Below are 22,195 nucleotides of genomic sequence, written 5' to 3'. Positions count from 1 at the left end.
ATATTATCAGACATACTGTGAAAATATCCTTGCTCTGTTAAAAATCATTTGGGAAATATAAAAAAAAAAATCAAATCAAAAGGGGGCTAATGATTCTGACTTCAACTGTGTATGTATGTATGTGTGTATATATATATTTAGGCAGTGGCGCAGTAGGTAGTGCTGTCGCCTCACAGCAAGAAGGTCGCTGGGTCGCTGGTTAGAACCTTGGCTCAGTTGGCCTTTCTGTGTGGAGTTTGCATGTTCTCCCTGTCTTCGCGTGGGTTTCCTCCGGGTGCTCCGGTTTCCCCTACAGTCCAAAGACATGCGGTACAGGTGAATTGGGTAGGCTAAATTGTCCGTAGTGTATGAGTGTGTGTGTGTGTGTGAATGTGTGTGTGGATGTTTCCCATAGATGGATTGCGGCTGCGTAGAAACTTGCTGGATAAGTTGGCGGTTCATTCCGCTGTGGCGACCCTGGATTAATAAAGGGACTAAGCCGACAAAAAAATGAATGAATGAATGAATATTTAGTTTATACTTCATTTCTATACATTCTGTTAGTCACTCATTATAAACTGCAAAACATGGTGGTAAGCTCCAGGGCGTGAGATGGGAAGTAACAGAGATGGGAAGTAACAAAGTGCAAATACTTTACTATACTTAATTAGATTTTTCTGGTATCAGTACCCTAGTAGCAAAGAATTCTGGCCCAGATGTGGCATAAAGCTGGCACAGCAGGCATTCATCTGGCACTGGCATACAGCATGTGGGCCAAACATGGCCCGGGTTTGGCAGAGGTGGCACCATCTTTAAGGCGGCACACAAGATTTGGGCCAGATGAAAAACGTAGTATTTGGCCCAGATTTAAAAATTTGATAAGTGGGCCATTTGAGTTTGGCCAGTTTTGACCCACATTTAAAATGCACTAAAATCATTTTTGAGTAAAAAAAAAATTCTACCAATCAGGTCACTTTGAGAAAAAAAAAGCGCATCACTCCATGGGTTTATCAATTTCATTGCAATCATGACACACCAACCTATCTGGCCCAGTTCAGGCCCAGTTATGAGTTATTAACTTGGCTGAGACTTGGCCCAGATATGGTCCATGTTTGGCCCTTGTCTGGAAGCCAGATTTGGTCCAGTCATGTACCGTAATTCACTGCGGCATGTGGGCCAAGCAAAACCTGATTGTGTGGGCCAGAGCTGGGCCAGAGAAATTTTGCTATGTGGGTACTTTACTCAACAACTTATTTTTCTGACAACTTTTTACTTTTACTTCTTACATTTTTACACAAATATCTGTACTTCTACTTTTAAAATTTTAAATCGGGCTCGTTACTTTCGTTTTCATGTGTTTGGTGGCGCAATCTAAATTATTTCTTGTCTGCGCATGAACGCAGTGTTGATGCAGTCTATTTTTCCTCATTGCACACCTGCGTGCTGCACTGCGCGGCCTTTTCAAGGCTATCACGCACCGTACGTGGGTGGGCTAGTTTATGAAGATTGCTATGAGAAAGGCTAGAATGACTATGCAGATGTGACAGAGGGAGTCGGCGATTAACATGACTAATGCTGCCCTCTTTCACGCTAATAAGAAACCCACTTGTTCGGATCACAGGTAAACAAGAGAGATACATTCAAGTTCAAAAACAGACCATTTAAATATTTACGCCTTCTGTCCACTTCCGATTATACTGCTCGCGATTTCTCTGGTCTTTCATTCTAATACTGCAAGATGCTTTTTGTAAAGATTTGTTTATTTAGTCAAACTTTCAAATACTTTATAAAAAAATGTATTTCCTTTATTTCTGATAAGTTTATATTTCATAATAACAGAATTTATGCCGTTTTTCAGTTTTTATTGATTTTTATTGACTATATATTTATACATATACCTGTAGGCCTGTACAGTTGTCTTCAATTAATAATTTTAACAAGTATTTTACAACAAAAGTAACTATACTGGGCAATTTATGAATAAAAATATAATGCAAAAGATCCTGAATTTATATGTGGAAAAATATTATGCATGTGTTTTATAGATTGTAGTCACACCTGTATATGTTGTTTTTAGCATAGAATAAATGTATTACAGTTTTCTCAGTCACTTTGCAACCTTTCTCAGATCAGAATTAAAACCTACAAAAGCCAGTGTCCTTCTCAAAATCCTTAGTTCATCTCTCAAAACTAAGTTTCTGTGTCAATGAACATGTCAGTGGCGTTAGAATGACATGACTCAAATTACTTAATAGTCATGTTGTCAATAACAGTGTATATAAGGTTGTTCTGATGTAAACAATGGCAATATTTTTAGTTGCTATTTGTACTGTAAATAGTTGCCAGATCATGTCATTATGATACAGAAAGGAAAAAACAGCACTGCACAGGACAAAGAACAAACAAAATAAACATGCAAACATAGGACAACCTCCTTTTAGACCTTCATTTGAAAAAGTTGTAGACAGATTTAGAAAAAAGTAATGGAAAGTTATTAAAAACGTTATTAAGACAACTTGTTCAGCCATTTTTTATGTAAAGACTTGAATTTATGATCAAATTATTAAATGTTGTGAGGAGTGAGACTATTCAACAGACCAAAATAATACATTTTGATCAACATGACGTAAGTGATTGATAATGTAGGAAACAGCAGAGAATTGCACATAATCATTTGCATAGATCTACAAAAGCATTTGCAACTTGTTCATAATAAGAAGCTACTTTTCTGATGTGCACAAGTGAGTGACACAATGATGATCTGAAGATTGAACAAGGAGTTTTGAGAATTTCAATTCTGATCTGAGAAATGGAACAAAATTACTTAGAAAAACTGTAACAGTATTAATGTTTATTCATTAAATAAAATAACCTCAATACCCTGGGGGGAAAAACACTGAAATAAAAGGTTATGTATTTTGGACAGAATTCAGTGCAGAGTAAAATGTAATTATTTATAAAGATAGACAGGGCTACAGAATTATTTTAGAGTATATGAACATGAATTGCAGCTGTTGTTTTTGATTTAACAGAGTGAGTTTGCGTCAGCATGATGATACACAAGCCACCTTATTGAGCAATGTTGTGAGGCTATGTTACAGGTTGAGATGCTGCTTGGCTACTTTCAGAAAATTGGTAACAAACATTTTACATAAAAATTGTTAATGTAAGTAAGTTTAAAATATTGTATCAATAGGATGTGAGGTCTACCTATCCTCACTCACTTTTCTTAAACTTAGTTCCTGATTTATAAGGGGTCGCCAGAGTGGAATTAACCACCAATTATTCCAGCTTATGTTTTACACAGTGGATACCCTTCCAGCTGCAACCCATTACTGGGAAACACCCATACACACTAACATTCTCACACACACACACACATACACTACTGCCAATTTAGTTACCTATTATTCACCTACACCGCATTTCTTTGGACTGTGGTTGAAACGGGTACATTTTACTTTTTTACTTTTGTACATTTTTGAGGCAGTACTTCTTTACTTTTACTTATGTACAAAGATGTAGTCAGTACTTCTACTTTTACCAAAGTTGTTTTAAACATGAGTATCTGCAGTTCTACTTAAGTAAAGGATGAGTGTAATTTTGCCATCTCTAGTCCTGCATATACCCAAAGCCCTAGATTAGGGCCATTAGTACTTATGGTTTACTGGGGTTTCTTACATGAGTTCATCAGCCCCTGTAACTCAAAAGGTCAAGAGGCTCCTCTGACTGTCCAGATTCTCAGTTCTTTTGTACAGCACAAACATACGCTTATTCCAAAGAGACGCATCCTCAAACCTGTGAGAAGATAAAGACACAGTGAGGCTTTGAGTAGGCAGATAACTATAACACAAATCAGAAAAGATGGTGACTGTCATTTATTATATGAACTTGAATAATTTGTTTCGAACCTGTTTATACTTTACACTGTAAAAAATAATATGATCAATTAGTCCTGACAGCATATGTTTTTAGTCTATTGTAACTTATTAATCTAAGTTAATTATGTTCTAATTTAATTTTATAAGTTACGCAAGCTGTTTAAGTCAGTTTAATATAATATAAGTTCAATTGACTCATAAAGTTAATTTTATTCAGCTTAAAATTTAAAGGCAACCAAGATTTTTTACAGAGTAGTTGCTTGCTTTAATAACATAATTTCAATATATTACTATATACATTCATTCATCAGGGGTCGCCACAACGGAATGAACCGCCAACTTATCCAGCATATGTTTTACACAGCAGATGCCCTTCCAGCTGCAACCAGGTACTGTGAATAATAACATAATATATATGTAAAATAACCCAGAGCATAAATGTGATGTATTTAGTATGTACATATTCATAGTATGTATTTACAGTATGTTACATACATTAGCTATGTATTTAAATGACAAAATATTTCATTACAGTTAAGATATAAATAGGTGTTAATCAAATTTGTATTTAATCAAGTTACATTCAAAAACTTTTTTAGTTTACAAGAGTAATTACTTTGAATTAATTTATTTAATTTAAATATTAATGTAAACTTATCGATGCAGTGGCACAGTATTTAGTGCTGTCGCCTCAGCAAGAAGATCGTTGGTTCGAGCCTCGGCTGGGTCAATTGGCGTTTCTGTGTGGAGTTTGCATGTTCTCCCGGGATTCGCGTGGGTTTCCTCCGGGTGCTCTGGTTTCCCCCACAGACCAAAGACATGCGATACAGGTGAATTGGGTAGGCTAAATTGTCCGTACTATGAGTGTGAATGAGTGTGTGTGGATGTTTCCCAGAAATGGTTTGCAGCTGAAAGGGCATCCGCTGCATAAAACATATGCTGGATAAGTTGGCGGTTCATTCTGCTGTGGCAACCCCAGATTAATAAAGGGACTAAGCCAAAAAGAAAATGAATGAATGAATAAATGTAAACTTTAAGAGGCAATTAATCTCAAAGATTGGTGGTGTTCCTGCTTTGAAGTCCAAAAAATTGTGCGGCCTGGTAGGTTAACCTGCAGACAAGTTACTTACAAAAAAACCCTTCATTTATTCATTCATTTTCTTTTTGGCTTAGTCCCTTTATTAATCAGGGGTCGCCACAGCAGAATGAACCGCCAACTTATCCAGCACATGTTTTACTCAGTGGATGCCATTCCAGCTGCAATCAATCACTGGGAAACACACAAAAAAACCTTTTACTTATAAAATAAATAGATAAAACAATAAAGTGATCGTTTTTCATTTTGTTATGAAAAGAAAGAACGTGAGTGTTAAGCAACCATAAAAAAACTTCAAGGAGGCACGAGGATGTGAAATTGAACCTAATGCCTCACCTGGTAGGTCAACCTTATGATTTGTCTATCATTCAAAACGTGATAACATTAGAGTATTTAGGTGAAGAGCTTGTTAATCCAGGTAAAGTGCAATTTACAATTTTGATGGACGTTCGTGACCGACTGAAACATCAATATTTATAGACAAATATAAAAATATCATGTAATACCTAAAATAACAGAAAACAGTTTTGTTACCATGTAAACATATACATATGCCACGTAAAAGGTGAACAAATAACTAATACAGTACGTGTGTTTCTGTATATGTAGGTATTTTGCTGCCCCGTGCGGCTAGTTGGCGCACTGCAGAAGCTGCTGCCATAACAAGCCGAAGTCTCACGAGATTGCACGAGAACCGCAGAGCCAGCTGTGTTGGGCTGTTGGCTTATTGTCAATGAAGGCGAAGTTATGGCAGAAACGAAGGTCAGCTCTTCTCAAGCGTCTGTGATGTGCAAATTAGCCATTCGGTTACACGTTCTCCCAGTACCTGCGCTGGACTTTTAGCTGCTGCAGGGGAAGCGCGGGAATACTTCAGCAGGTAAAAACAATTGATTTGCGCGTTCACGAGCTCACCCCCCAAACCGGTTTCAAGTCGCCGAAACTGGATTGAACAGCTACTTCGCCTCATTTACATACAGTTCAACAAAGAGTGCGGTTTTGTTAACATTCAAGTCGGTATTCAGTAAAAGTGTTCTTTTTGCATTTCAACATTGACCGAAATTATGTTTGATAACAACGCTAACGATGGTTGTTTTGTTTGGCGCAGCTAGTCTGTTAGCTTTGTTGATGTAACGGGTATCAGGACTGAAAGCATTACGTAACATCACCAGGACAGCTGGTGTAATCCCAATGCCAACATGCACTGATTCCCACCACATTACTGCTCACTGTTGCGTTAACACTCAAATAGTGTGATTTAGGGATATTATATATCACGTTTAGGTGCATTTCTACTTTATGTGGCACTTTATATCTTCATTGTCGACTGGTTTATTATGCCGTCATTTATTTATAACTTGTTTTAATGGTTCCTTTGGCTCTTCTCCAGTTCTTTCTGCCTGTGCTCGACCTGGTGTCCCACAATGCTGAATAAGCAAACCCCAACTTGTCAGAAAGATCAACCTGTGCTTTAGCAGTGGTGCGTCAGCTGCCATTCACTGGTAAGAGAGACATGTAATAATTTATGACACAAGATTTAATTTAAGGAGTCATAAACCACACTTTTGATATTTATTTATATACTTGTATTGCAATATACATATCTAGGAATGGTTTTATTTTTAGATATCTTGTTTTTTCATTTTTCTTTGTCATGGCAAAAAGATACTAAAGCTGTCATTAGGGTCTGTCATTGGGCATAAAAGTGACCATATAGTTAAATAGTGGACACCACGTGAAGAAACACAATTAATACTTGTTTTGTAATGCCCCAATACAGTACATCTGGTTGGTGCACATCAAATAGAATAGGTCATTATCAAATAATAATAATACAATTTATATTGCTGATGGTAGTAGTAGTATTATTTTACTCATGTGGTGTCCATTATTTGACATCTAATACCAGGTAATAATTCAATACTAATAATTCAATGGTATTTTCTTTTTCTCTTTTTCTTATCTTCTTCTGTTTTTTTTTTTATAAATATCAATACAGATTTTTTTGCCCATAGCTAGTTAGATTTCTTTTTTCAGAAATTAAAATAAACTACACAAAAAAGAGTAAATAAAATAATAAAAGTAAAAATAATATAAAAAAAAAAAACTAATACAAAATAAAATAATAATAAAAAAGTCAACCATTGATTCATTGTTTAGGATATTGTGATTGTTCATTGATGCAAAGGCTCAGTTGAACATCATGCTAGAGGATTGCTGAACTGTGTATTTCTCTTTAATGATTAATCTGAGGCTGAATCCTGAACGGTTCTTTGGCCCTACGATCAAATAATGCTTGGTTAATATGTTACTTGTTTCTTTTTCTTGATTTCATCTGTAGATTGGAATCGGTCTGACCTGATTGGCTTTGTCCAGGCTTTCTTCATTTCTGATCTAACAGAAACGTTTTGTTCCGTTACCATGGTGTCCAGACCTGGAGATCTTCCAGGTAAATGAGAAAAACTTGTTTGTTTTACTCCTTGAGCATACAGTTAACATTAGGCATGGGACGATACCCGTTTTTAAGGTATACCGTGATTTGAAAAAGTTTTAAAATGTTTTAAGTCTGTTCATCAATGTCATATGATTCTTCAGAGATAGTAATAATATACTGCTTTGCTGTTCCATTACAATCAATTATTATTAGTACTAAATCAATAATAATGATTTTTATAGTTATCAGTTTTTACAACATTTAGTTTTTTTTTTGTGTGAAAAACTGCAAAATATTTAACTTTAAAACTTTAAATTTGAACTTTGAGTTTTAACCTCAAGGATTGTTTTTTCTTTCACTCTTGAACAATTAAATGAGCAATTCCATGCAAATGTCAACCTTGCCAATTTTGCCAAGTCACACACGTGCCAATTTTGCATCTGTCACATCCATAATGGAGATGTGTCGCATCCATAACGAAGCTTTTTCCACATAAATGCAAAAATTTCAAATAACATAAAATAAATAATTTTTGTTTTATAGAGAGCCAACTCTTATCCTTTTTATTAGCATAATTTCTTTTGGGTTTTGCAGTTTAATTCACAGAATTTCTGCAAAGTATGTTGTATACTGTAAACTTGCTGACCTTTTTGGTCACATCCATAACGCATGTTTATTTCCCTCATTTAAAGTATTAAATATGCTTACAGATTTATCTTTTTCTGCTCCCCTTACTCTGTGGTTGGTTGTTTTGGATAATATAAACAGATATTTCACTATAATGTAAACACGTACTTTCTATGTGAATTTATGTTTTAAATCTTTACTGCAAATGTCACGTCCATAATGTTGGAATTGCTCAAATGTGTTCTCAATGAATGAATGAAAGTAAATAAATTTTAATGGTGCTTTTGAAACGTGCCGTATGGGTTTGCACAAAAATAAGAAACATCCAAACAGTTTCATCAATGTCAATAATATGTGTTTCTTGAGCAGCAGGTCATCATAATAAAATGATTTCTGAGGGATCATGTGACACTAAGGACTGTAGTAAACATACTGAAAATTGATCTTTAAATCACATGAAAAAATATTTTAATCTACATTAAGAAAACGACTATTTTAAAGTACACTATCTCAAAATAAAATAAAATCATTAGATAAAATTATAGTAAAATAATAATAGGTTATTGATCTAAAAAAAATTGACCAGTAGTATGCATTTGAATACCTTAAACAATTATCACATCAGTTTTTTTCTTTTTTTATTTTTCGTTAGGGCATTACATTGTGACTTTGTTCAGATGTTTCTGACTGCCTTTTTTTCTTTTACCTCAGCCCTGGAAGCAGGTCCAGGTTCTTCAGAGGGTCTCCTCGGAGGGATGTCTATCCCAGCTGGGATGACCCGTCGAGCTCTCAGCTATGATGATAACCTGGAGAGGCCCATGTCTCCACCTCCATCTGACATTAATATCAGCAACCTATGGAAGCGACCAGTTATACCCGAGAGAAAGTTTGCACGACTCGCTGAGGTGCGTGTGCAGTGCTTATTCTGTGCTGAACTGAAGGTCAAACCAACTCGTTGTGCAAAGTCTGTTCATGTTTATCTAGATTTCAAGCTGACGTGTTTGTGTGTTATGATTTTGTTGGTCAGAGGTTCTCATATTTGCATGTTTAAATTTTTTTTATACATTTTCAGATTTGTCTAGTTTTTATTTTATTACTGCACATAAATGTATTTTGTTAATAATGGTGTAAAATTAAATTCATTTAGACAGTCTTTCGTTGCACAATCACCTTAAACAATAGAAGTTGTATAAATTATACATTAAAATGAAATTAGTAAAAAATAGGCTGGCTTTGTGTTGTTCAATATAGTGTTAGTCAAAGTCAGCTTTATTGTAAGCTCTGCCACAAGTACAGACATACTGTGCATTGAAGTTACTTTACTCCCAGACCCATGGTGCATTTAGAAAACACTACAAAAGCAATACAAAATATATGCAAATAATTTTGGTAAATTTAAAAGAAACATTTTTAAGTACAAATAAGTGCACATAACATGTAGAGCTGCAAAACAACTTTGACTGTTAAAAGTGAACAAGCCTAGGAATCATTTTTATGTATGAATCAATATCTATATATTTTGTTGTTGTTGTTGTTGTTTTTAAACTTGTTTTTTGGTTTTTGAAGGTCTTAGTTTCTCAGGCTTTTTGTGCTTTTTTCCCATTTAGACTTTCTGTTTACTTTTTTGGTCTTTAAATAAATAGAACAATAATGATAAAAATGTAGACAAAATTTTCGTGATGTAGACATCATTTCATTAACTTTAGTCCAAATAAAACCACAACGTTCGTCTTTTTAAAAATTGTAACTTAATTTCAATTGATTAATTTGCATTTGTCAGATATACATATTGATGTAAAATTAACATGATTTGAAAATCGGTATCATGTTGTTTTGATGTTTCCTTTGATTTGATTTGATTTGATTTATTACAAACAGAAATATCATCCATAAAAATTCTTTAGAAAAATATACATTTCAACATGGTCGTAGTGGAGTGGGATGAAGCACAAGCTTATAATTTTCCCATCTCCATTACCACACAGATCATTCATCTATTACTAATTTCTTCTTTAACGTATCTCTTCTGTTTTCTTTAACACATTTTGTTTAATTTAAGTCACATTGCATCTACATATTAACTAATTTTCATTAGAATATAATTAGACTGTTAGGTTGGGGTTAAGGTTAGTTTAAGTTGATATGTACTTGCAAAGTTTCTTATAGTCAGTTAAATGTGTTGAAGGAGCAGTATGAACAGATTAAGCACACAGTGTACTAATACTCAAATGAGAATTAGTTGGCATGTTGTTGCAATGCAACCTTTTGTTAACAAAATATGCAATTGGGAAAAAGTCGTCCTGCAAGTTAGATTTTTTGTAAAATTTGTTCATACAACATATAACTATATTATATATCCGACGCTACTGTTGTTAAAATATATAAATATATTACAATTGTCATAAATCAGATTAAATGTGAAACCTTAAATAATTCAGTTTGATTAGTTTTGTTTTTTTTAAACAGAATATTTGTAATCATACGTTTCCTGCGTATTCCATATATACCACTAGGGGGCGCCATAAACTAAAACTTGCTTTATTCAAGTTTAAGAAGACTTGCTATTCTTTTGATGATTTCTGCATATGTTTAGGAGGATGAATCAGAAGGAGGAGTAAAACAAAGTGCTTCTTTTGAATCCACTAAACCAATCCCTGTGGTGAAAGCTAAAGCCTCTTCTGTCATGAACTCCCTCATCATCAGTAAGTGTGTTACCTTGACTCACATTTCTCAATGTTAACTGCTGCTTGACAGAAGAAATATTTGGTCCTTATCTGACCTGCTTTGTTCCTCCACAGAGCAGACCCAGGAAAGCATGCAAAAGTTTGAGAAGCAGGCAGGACTGACTGATACAGGCTACACTCCACACAAAGGCCTAAATGCAGAGGAGACCCGCTACCACCGTCTGGCCGAGTCCATGCATGTAGGTAGAGGTGTTGTCAAAGGAATCAATATTCAAAACTTGTGTGTAACAATAGGATTCTGCAATATCAATACTTGCTGCTCTCTCTCCATCATTTTATTTTATTCATTTATACAGTTTCAGCAGCTTATTTCTGTTTTTTTTTTGTAAACTTTTTTCAGTTTAAAAATCTAGAGAGGCATTGTAGAGAACTTAATTTTTATCCACTGTTATTGTGTTTCTTTCAGTCTCTTTTTGCGCTTCACTGGATAGACTAAATATACGACAGCTCAAAATAAATGTCTTTAAAACAGTCAGTTATGTCTACGAATGCAAAATCTTGTATGAATGGTCACAATAACCACTATAGCCATTGTGGTAGTCACAGATTTCTGTTAGCTCCAGTGTTAATACTCTGAGTTAATACTCGGCTGAGTTGGATTTACCATTTTTAAATCCATTCAACTGATCTCCAGGTCTGGCGAGAGCACTTTTAGCATAGTATAGTATAAGTCATTAAATCAGATCAGACCTTTAGCATCTCACTAAATGTTTTAAAAAGGGTATTAAATAATTTTCCTGTTTAATGAGCCCCTGTTGAGTTATAAAAGATCATGTTTTTGTTTTGGGGGTCTCTAACAGCATGCTGAAATGCATGCAAGGTCAAAAAAACACTTTCACTGTCTTATAATATGCATTTATTTTCACCTAATTATCCAAACGACTCCCACATGACTTGTTTAGTGATCTATTTGTTCCCAAACCCCTTCTTTTGAGTGAGGCTAATTTGCTGTGATTGGTCCAATGACCCAGTCTGCTCTGCTTATGTCTGAAGGGAAAAGCACATTCATGTTTTACTGGATCCGGCACTGCATATTTGGTGATGTACCGTATTGACGTTGACGCGTTCAGGCAAAAGATCCAAACCCAACAGGATTCATTTATTTGACTCCGAGTGGACTGTTTCGTTAAAGAATCAATAGTTTTAAACACGGTGCACTTTTAGATTCAAACCTCAGCTAGATGTTTTCATTTACTTGGCATTGTATTACACACTGCATTGAAGGTCATTTTCAAAAACTTATTAAAGGGGCTCTTTAAAGAGTGACTCTTCTTTAGTAATATTGTGTACCAAGACCGACCAAAAAATTTAAATTTACTATTTTCTAGGTCGACGTGACTGGGAGCTATCATACTACACTCATTCTGTTATAATAAAGAATCTATGTTGGTTTACCAATGCTGTTACCTAGCTGGGGACTATTTTCAGGTGCTGCATAATATCATTGCAGATGCTGTTCCTGCATTATTACGCCAGAATGGCAGTATAGTTCCAACTTAATAGGTAGAGGTTCCGCAGGCTCTTTCAGTAGGCTTTTTAAAACCATAAATTGTGTTTTGGATGTTGTAGAAGCTTCAAATGCAAAGCACGGATGCCAAAGAAGAGAGGCAGCCATCATCTAATCAGTCTACGCCTGCTGGGACCCCTCAATCCTCACCCAAGCAAAAGCGCAGGTGCTGAAACAGTCAATGGCTTCACACACTTTGTTTTGAATTAATCATGTTGACGGCTGAGAAACAAGGTGGTATTTGTGTGTGCGTGTGTTTGGCAGGGGTTGGTTCAACAGTCAGGGCTCCACCGCTTCTCTCACCGGCTCTGAGATGAGCACCAGCTCCAGTTCCAGTGTAGATCTGGCTTCAGCTGAGGGACCTATAGAGCGCTGGGGGGTTTTTGGACCTCGGCCTCAAGTCAGCAAGTCCACTACTGACCCAGGTACAGATCCAGACACATCAGGTAAAGCACATGATGCAGTTTACCCTTTAAAAACTACTTCTGCCTATCTCTTTTAATCTCAAAATGATGCTTTTTGTTTAAGTAATTTAATTTGACTGTCAATGTAACAGTCAGAGATGAAAACAATCAGCATGATTGCTCAGATATGATTATTATTTCTACTTCACACGAATGAAGGGTATGTAATAACAGTAAATTGTGGTGTTTTGGTCATTATGTTTTTTGTCGTAATCAAACTTATTGTTTCCAACCTTGTTGATTTGTTTCCAATCTACTCCTAAATTAATTGATGTACTTAAAAATCCAGTGTTTCCTGCAGTGACAATTTTGACAAACCTCATTAGACATTTTATTGCAATGAATGAGTAATTAAATGAAGTAATTAAACCATTAGATTGTACTTAGGATATTTGGAGTGACTAAAGCCTAAAGTTTACAACTTTTTTTTTTTTTTTGTCTATTTGCTCACTTGCATGAGCACTGGTACTTCAGACATATGCATTAGAAAGGTTCATACTTGTGCTGTGTCAGTGCTTTTTCCTTTCCAGTAGTTCAATGCAGCAACAATGTATTTTTACTCATTTAAGGTACACATACTCATATCATAAACAAGCACTAGGGCTGGGCGATTAATCGAAATGAATTAAGAACCTATAATCGATCAAATTTTTTCCATGTCGTTTTTTTTTTTTTCTGATTGCTTTCCTTACCACGTTTGGAGTCATGTGACTGTTTTAGGCAATTAGCATTTTAATTTCAGTTATTCAACGTTCATAGATATTCATAGATAGTAGATAGTGTGTGTTTCCTTCGATTACTTCAAAAATCAAGTAATGCACCCTTCAATAAAAAATACCTCACGTGTAATACTGTCCAAAATTTGTCAGTGAATAAAATAAATTAATAAAATAATCGTTCATTAATCGTAATCGAATTAAAATGTTCAATTTATCAAGATTTAAATTTTAGGCCAAATCCCCCAGCCCTAACATGCTCATTTGCACATATCTTTAGTTTTCGTTTTATCTTGATTTCCTCTTCTCATTGTGACACTTTATTTATTTTATTTTTTATTTTTTTATAAAAGAGGAAAATTAAATTAGAGTTAGTGTTGGAAAATTAACTTAATTTTATGTAGATATTAATTTAGAAATGTATATAATGAGTACACTGACTACATAATAGATAGAAATCTGTTACAATTACATAGCAAAATCCTCATTAAAATATAATCTGTTTAGAGAGAATGGTCCATCTTTAAATAAGAGCAAACAGGTTAGTAATAAGTAAAGCTGCTGTTTGTGGAGTTGCTTATTGATCGAGTTGATCCTCCGCTGAGATTTTGAGAGGTTCAATGTATTAAGGCTTTAAATGTTGTTTAAATAATACATTTTGTTAAGCAAGATGCATTAAATTGACCATAAGTGATAGTACAGACATTTTGAAGTGTTGCAAAAGATTTACCATCAAATCCACATATCAGAATGATTTCTGAAGACACTAAAGATAACAGAGAATTCAGCTTTGCCATCATGGGATGAATCACATTGTATACTACACTAAAATATAAAACACACATTTTACATTCTAAAACCATATTACAATCTCACTAGGCATAAATGCCTCCATTTCAGAATAATTACAGATCCCAGACTTTATATCACATAATTTTATGTCTTACGGTGCATCATTTAGACCACCAATTGTCTCAAGTTTGTCCAATGCCTTCCACCTCTCCATTAACACTGCTCAAGTAATCAAATTTACTAACAGGAACTAACTTCTACTGCTACTGTATGTAAAACACAAAACTCTGCGGAGCAATTTTCACACATGCGTTTCTTTGGATGTTTGCGGTTCATCAGACTTCGCCCTTTCGTCAATGTCAACACACCCATCATCATTCCTGTGTGTTCACAGGGGGCTTTGCCCTGCAGTCCTATAAGGGCGCTCAGAAACCCACCCCAATGGAAGTAATGAAGGCCCAGGCCACCCGCCTGGCCGAAGATCCAACAAACTTCAAAGCTCCCCCTAAGATGGAGATCCCCACCATGGATGGAAAGAGACAGGTGACCCGTCCTCACAAACTCAAACACCGGGACATGAACGTCCTCACACCATCTGGATTCTGAAAGAATCCCTCCCTCCATCCATCCACCTCTGCTGCACTCATAGTGAACTTGTAGCTGGTCTACCCTCTCTCTAATTCCCCAGTGCTTTCATCATCACTGCTTTCCACATCAGACACGCATCATTTTGCTGGTGTCTCAAGTGAATGTTTGTCCTCAGAAGAAGTTGTGTGTACTTTCGTTGGTGCCATTGTCTTATTGGTAGCCTTTTTTCTTTCCATTCTAATTTATCAGTTTTAAAAGGGCCGGTTCACCCAAAAAAGAAAGTTCTGCCACTTATTCACAAATAAATGCTCTCAAATGAAGGAATTCTGGATACTGTGAACATCAATGGCTGCCAGTTTCCAACATGGTTCAAAGTGTTGTTTGTTTGCATGTGTGTACACGTTCAAAAGGAGAAGTCTTGAAACAAGTGTTAAATAGAACTTTTTTGGGGTGAACTATCCTTTAAAGTGTTATTTTGTTAGTATGTATGCAGGTTGTTTGTGCCTTGGTGTTGTTTTATGTACTCTGCTGTAAATATTAAAGGGGAAGCTCACCCAAAAATAAATTTACCTTTCAATTTCATTTACTTTGTTTTGTTTTTATTAAATGGTAGTTCTTAACATTTCATAGTAGGAAAAAATGGACTATTGGGTTCCACCACATTTTTCAGAATATCTTCTGTGTTCAACAGAAAGTGAAACGGGTGTAAATTGTGAGATAATTAATAAAAAATGTTTTTTTTTTTTTTTTTTTGGTGCACTACCCCTTTAATGCTGACTATGAAGAAAAGTGTTTTAATGTGTTGGATTTTACATTCCATCACAAGAGGTTAGAAAAACAGCGTTTTTCATCTGCCTAGAGCCACTGTCATGTGTATGTAGTCAGTGATGATGTTGTGATCTGTGTGGCATCATTAATACGCAATGGGTTCAGTGATAACTTAATTCTTTAAGTCTTTGCTGTTGTGTATTATGACGTTTAAAGCATCGTTGTGATACGGTCGTGTCAAGGACGGTGTGAAAAATGACAAGGTCACTAAATTGACTGAAGGCTAAAAAGCGTTGGCTGAAATGTTATTTAATGTAACTGCTCTGGACAGAGAATTTCTTCTATTTTTGTTACTAGTTTAAAGTCTTTTCAGTTTTCCAAAAAGTGACATGTATTTACTTTGATCTGGTTGGATCTGTTAATACATGAATAAATTTATGTAAATACATTTTTGGCTTGTGAGTTTCTTTACTGCATTTTGCTGTTTATTCATTCATTCATTTTCCTTTGGCTTAGTCCATTTATTCATTAGTGGTTGTCACAGGGGAATGAATAGCCAACTGATCCAGCATATGTTTTACACAGCGGATACCCTTCCAGCTGCAACCCAGTACTGGGAAACACCATACGCACTCATTCACATACACTACGGCCAATTTAGCTTATTCAATTCACCTATAGCGCATGTCTTTGGACTGTTGGGGAAACTGGAGCACCTGGAGGAAACCCACACAAACACGGGGAGAACATGCAAACTTCACACAGAAATGCCAGCGACTGTGTTGACCCATTTTGCTGTTTGTTTTTTATTATTTTCATAAAATAAATCTGCAAATAAGTACCTGTTTAGGGGCATAACGGTGGCGTGGTTCACTCGGTTGTGGTGACCCCTGATTAATAAAGGGACTAAGCCGAAAAGAAAATGAATGAATGAGTACTTGTTTATAGCACTGTTTTGTTTATTCGTTTAGAAGTCAGTGATTAAAAATTTAACGCTAACACTACATTTGTTTAAAAGTTTGAAGATGGTTTTTATTTGAGAGAAAAGCAAAATTGTTGGGTTAATCTTTTATAAATATTGCTTCTAAAATATTGATGTTATTTAGACCTGTGAAACTAATGTTTTAAAAGATTTGTAACCCTATATTAAAAATGCTGGGTCATTTCAACTCAATTCTTGGTGTAATAGGTACAATTGTTTTACCCAATTTGTGTTTGAATAACCCATTATTTCTTAGAATATAAATTCTAATGTATTAAACAAAGGAAATGTGAATTGGTTTCCATAAAATATCCAGGTATGTTCAATGTTTTTTTTTTTTTTTGCAACTTCTGAAACTGAAGACATAAATTCTATTTTAACAAAAAAAATTATAAAACAATAATGATATTCTTTAATAAGGTTTAATAAGGAAACATTTAATAATGTTTCACGATATATCGGTTATAATGATTGATCAATGAAATACAGAGCTGGCTAAAACTGTATTTTCTTATTGGGGATGGAATAATTTGTAAAAAGACTTCAAATTAAATAAACTTTTGTCTTTCGGTGAATTTAAAGGTGTTATAAAGAGCGGTATTGGAAGCACGTGGTTGTTATTGTTGAGAGGACTAATAAAATGTTATGTAATTTATGTATTTTTAAATAGTTTTACTGTATGGCTGTTTTCTTGGCCAGGTCCCACTTGTAAAAGATATTTTAAATCTGAATGAGACTTCCTGGTTAAATATTGGTAAAATAAAATAAAAACACATTTTTGCCTTTGTTTTGTGTTTCAGTGTAATGAATATATTTGTTTAATATAAAGTTAGTTTACAGAATCAATATTAACCGCTAGCTGCCAATAAAATAAGTCTAAAAAAAAAAAATTCACCAAAACAAAAATGGAAGCAAAAAAGAAAGCTAGATTCAAACTTGATTGTACGCTGAATAATTATTCATCGGATTTACTACATTTTTTTAAGGTAAGTGGTTGCAAACAATTTATTTGTGCTGTATTTAAACAAACAAAATTAAGTTGAACATTTCTAAATTCTTTGTGTAAAAATCAGCCCATTAAAATTGTGTGCAACATTTTAGCAAAATATTTTTTTTTTCAGTGTACACTCAAAAAATGACTTTGCTGTTTGCTCAAACTATTTATTTAAAATGAGTTGAAACAACACAATTCTTAAGTTTTTTGGGGGGACAGGCACGTGGTCAGGGTGGTTTAAGTGGTTCGAAAAACTGAGTTAACTTAAATGGGTTAATTTGTCCTATTTTGACTACTTTTCCATCATAAATAGTAAAAAGAATTCATCAGAAAAGGTTTTAAGACCAAGTGGAACCCTCGGTGTGACTTCAGCTAATCAGTTTTGGCCAATGCACACAATTATTTTCCATGAGTTCAACATCCAGCTGTTCATCCAGAAAACATACAATCCGACTTAAGTGAAGTCATCTTTGGTTACTGTATTGTTTTTAAATAGAGAAAATATTTTACAAGTAACTTTTATGCTAAATCCTGGACTTTGGAAACAAAAAAATGACCAATGAAAAGGTCCCATATTAAAAATAATTTGAATACTGATTTGGCTATTGTTGTTATCCAGTTTTTAAATGTACTTATTTGGGTTATCATGGCACACGACAATCTATTTCAGCTAAAATAGTGCTTAAATTGTCACTAAAATGCAGTATTTAAGTCTCATAATGAAATAGTAGCCTAAATGAGGCCTATGACTGCTAAAAGCTTTACTTTTTGAGAACCCCCCTCCCTCCCCACCCCTTTCACCAGGCTGACTACAGGCCTGTTCAGTCAATTTAAATTTGCAACAGCAAAAAAAAAAAAACAAAAAAAAAAGCGATTAAGTAAACTGAAGCAATTTGTGTTGGGGCAACATGAAGTAATTGTGTGGAACCCAGCATTTTTTACAGTGTAGTTAAATACTTAATCTTATTTTTCTTCATTTTCTGGTCATGTGACATATTCCCTTATTCTTGTAATATTTGAGTCTGCCACAAGGAGACAGCACACTCCTAAAACTCTTTCAGTGAATCAACTCATCTCAGATGAACCATGATAGAAATTTTTGATGCAATGCAAACACTTCCCACAAAAAGTAAATCCTTAACTAACATCTGATACTTGCTTCATCCTTCAGTGTTTTCTCAGTTTCTCTGGTTCATAAACGTCTCCATTGGCAGTCACCTCACATCCACTGCTGCCATAGTAAATACACTTTCCTGGAAGTCCAGCCCCTCGCCCCAACACACACACACATACATACACACCTCCTCCTAGATTCCCCTTTCCAATCCCTCTGTGACGTTGTAGTTTTACACACTGACGCATCGTAGGTCATTTCCTACGTTTGGCAGTCGCGGTGGGACGTCTGGATTTAATATGGAGACTGGCGGTCCACCCAGTTCAAAGTGTGAGGGTCTGTGTTTTATATGTGAGTCACTATGATAAAGCCATGAGATCACAGTCTGACTGCAACATGTGGACGGCGCTTCACAGCTCATGCTGTGTGGTGTGAAAGTATGAAGCTTGATTGCAAATCTAATGTTACTCACAAAACAGCCACCATCTGTGATTCAAGCGCACTATCGTGATTAGGATCATCACACGTACTCGAGATGACATCAGAAGAGCTTTTTTCAATTGGGTCATTATTATTCATACCAGTGAGGGTTTAGGAAGAGCGTTTTTTATGGAAATGTTAAGAAATGTAAAACTTTCACAGTTTGCAATACCAGTAGCTGTTAAATATGTTGTTATTCTAGTCCAGTGTTTCTCAACCACTTTCCTGGAGCACCAGCTCTGCACATTTTCTATGTTTCCTTAACCAAACACACCTGATTCAGATCCTCAGCTCATTAGCAGGGACTGAAAGACCACTAATGGTGTGACAGGCAAAGGAGACATCCAAAACATGCAGTGCTGGTGGGCTTTTAGAAACGTGGCTGAGACGCACTGTTCTAGACAGTGTTTGGTTAATTCATTTTTAAGTGTTAGTTCACTTAAATATGGTGTCATGTTGGCTGGGTCACTGGTTTATGTCCTGTCTGGGGTAGGAGGCCTTATTGTGTGGAGTTTGCATGTTCTCCCCATGCTCATGGTGGTTTGCTTTCCGGATCTCTGGTTTCACAGAGATTTTGGACTCATTTTGACTAAATTGGACGAAGTGTATGTGTATGAATGAGAATGTGTGGGTTGTTCACTGTGTAACGGAGGCCAGCTAGTAAGTGCTGTATAGATAAACCTCACTCCTCTGACCTCCTAAGGTGCTCAAGTGACGGATGGCAGTGACCATGGTCTTTAGCCTCCTTGTTAGAACAATAAATTCCCATGCTGAAGGTCGCCAGTTCGATCCCAGCTTGGAGCTGGTTGGGTGTAGTAAGATAGGCGAGGTTTATTGGTGCCGTGACCCGGATGGGAGTGAGGTTTAGGGCTGTGAGTGTAATGGAGGCCAGCTAGTAAGTGCTGTGCAGGTAAACCTCACTCCTCTGAACTCTAAACGTGCTCTAGCGACAGATGCTAAAGGCCATGGTCTTTAGCCTCCTTGTTAGAGCAACCGATTGCAATGCGGAGGGACGCTGGTTCGATCCCAGCTTGGAGCAGGGTGGGTACAGTGGGACTGGTGGGGTTACACCAGCACTGGGTTTTCTTGAGTTAGTGCACTTTCAGTGCTGGGTTGTGGCTGAAAGGTCATCTGCCCGCCAAAAACACATGCTACAGTAATCAGTGGTTCATTCCCCTGTGGCTTTTTTAGTATGTAGAATGTAGTTGTTTAGATTGCTACTATGTTGCAGTTTTTTTTTAAAAAGGATAGTGCCCATTGCGAAATATTCATAACGTTAATTTCCGTGAGACAGTGCGTCGGCGGCCATTAGCCTGTCTTTGAGTAAAGACGGATGACGATGTTCATCCACAAAATGGTGAGAGAAGCATAATAAGCCATAAAAAATTGCATAATTTCATTTTGTATGTTGAAGTGCTGTATTTATACCATATTAATATTGTGATCTCCCGATTGCAACAGAGAAATACTCTGAATTCTCTGTAGACAGATGACATTTCATGCCTTTTAGCCTTATAATCTCAAAATGTGAGCAAAACACTGTTTTGTCATCACTTTAACATTAAACAGCCAGAGAATCATTCAAATACTAGCTCTAAAGTGGCATTGATGAATGAGCAACAGTTTTTGCTGTTCTGATGTCAGCTGCAGATGTGAATAAATGCTGGAAGAAAGTAGTTCTTTTTACAAAAGGATTTTGAGACTCTCCGTGTTTGATTCTCTTTCTTTATACACACGATTATATATATATATATATATATATATATATATATATATATATATATATATATATATATATATATATATATAATTTAATAACAGTACTCTGCCTAAATAGTTTGGTGCTATGCAAAAAATAAGCATAGCCACAACCACAAACTAAAGGAGCACTTCACTTTTTTTTGCATGTAGACTAATAATTATTACTAATATTATTTGTTTTCAACTCCCCCACAATAAACAGTTTAGATTTATAATTGTTTCATCAATTCAACTGATCTTCATATCTGGTGGGAGCACTTTTAGCTTAGCTTAGCATAAACAATCAAATCAGATTAGACCATTGGCATCTCTCTGAGAAATTTTAAATAACTAAAATAATGTCAAAATATTCCATGAGGTTTTAGTGGTTCAACTTTAATCACATGAAGCTCCAAGAACACTTTTATGCACCAATAAAACTGTAAATGTGACTTTGTTCGCTGTCTTCCACATCAGGTCAGAATGTGCATTTATACAATACAATACTCAGTTCTTTTTCAACTCAATTTTTTTTTCACTACTGACTCTATTGGTATTATGTTGTATTGTTCATTTTAAATTCACAGCCTGGCTTGTCATGGAAGAGAAGATATTGGCAAAAAGAATTGTTTATGCAGTTTGATTGTTAATGCAGTTTTGTGAATGATATTAACATGTAGTATTATTATAGTTGAACTGCTGAAGTCAGATGAAATGTTTTCTGGACTTCTAAGAGATTTCACTGATTTATTCTAAAATATTTTAATTTGTGTTTTGAAGATGAACAAAGATCTCAGAAGTCTGGAATAATACGAGGGTAAGTAATTAATATAATTTTATTTTATTTATTTATTTATTGGTGAACTAACCCTTTAATTTATACATTTACTCTGTAATAGGATGTTCTGAGTCCAAATGCCAACAAGAAAATATAGAATGAAAATAGATAACCATGATGTAGCATTCACTCGTTGACTTTAGGAACACCTTCCCAACAGGGACAGGAGGCTTTTCTGTCTGCCTGTTCTCCCTGTGTCAGTGTTTGGATTTCCAACACTTTCACAGTCTGGATTTCTCCCACAGCACACAGACATGCAGGTTAGTTCAGTTGAAGTATCTTAATTGTCCCTTGACTGACTTGTATATTAGAAAGACTGTGGATTAACCAACTGGTTTTGATGCAGCTGGAACTTCAGCATATCTTTTCTCATCTACATGCCTGAATGCACTTTGTTTCTGCCAAGTCGCTACTTAGAAATTTGTGCTACTGAGCAGCCGAGCAGGTGTACCTA

The 22,195-nt window shown here is 35.4% G+C and overlaps 1 protein-coding gene and 1 long non-coding RNA gene across 6 annotated transcripts in view; one reads left to right on the top strand and one right to left on the bottom strand.

Moving 5' to 3' along the window:
* The window catches only part of LOC141380025 (uncharacterized), a 66,603-nt gene extending 60,511 nt beyond the window's left edge, over positions 1–6,092 (bottom strand). The window contains exons 1-2 of one of the 2 annotated variants that reach the window (XR_015520486.1): positions 5,546–6,092; positions 3,637–3,777 (exon numbers count right to left, since the gene is read on the bottom strand). This is a non-coding gene — a long non-coding RNA (uncharacterized LOC141380025). Of the gene's footprint in view, positions 1–3,636; positions 3,778–5,545 lie in introns of those variants that run through there. The other variant, XR_015520487.1, reaches the window with a different exon arrangement.
* Positions 5,644–16,041, top strand: zgc:123105. 4 transcript variants are annotated; one of them, NM_001365567.2, is given in 9 exon segments: positions 5,644–5,833; positions 6,344–6,455; positions 7,295–7,402; positions 8,726–8,919; positions 10,608–10,716; positions 10,813–10,937; positions 12,328–12,431; positions 12,530–12,690; positions 14,632–16,041. In NM_001365567.2, coding segments are annotated over 7 exon segments (933 nt in total). In that variant the 5' UTR covers positions 5,644–5,833; positions 6,344–6,455; positions 7,295–7,374; the 3' UTR covers positions 14,844–16,041.
* Positions 16,042–22,195: the final 6,154 nt, after the last annotated feature.

Source organism: Danio rerio, chromosome 21 (assembly GCF_052040795.2).
Source record: "Danio rerio strain M-AB ecotype USA chromosome 21, GRCz13ab, whole genome shotgun sequence".
NCBI lineage: Eukaryota > Metazoa > Chordata > Actinopteri > Cypriniformes > Danionidae > Danio > Danio rerio.
Note: the sequence above shows the minus strand (reverse complement) of the source record. Positions and strands in the feature narration are given on the sequence as shown.

Bases quoted from the DNA above. Each gene is read 5' to 3' on its own strand.
- zgc:123105 (XM_087300238.1), top strand. From the start codon at position 7,375: ATGGTGTCCAGACCTGGAGATCTTCCAG. The intron at 8,920-10,607 runs GTGCGTGTGCAG...GCATATGTTTAG, and splicing joins AGTTTGCACGACTCGCTGAG to GAGGATGAATCAGAAGGAGG. The intron at 12,712-14,631 runs GTAAAGCACATG...GTGTGTTCACAG, and splicing joins TACAGATCCAGACACATCAG to GGGGCTTTGCCCTGCAGTCC.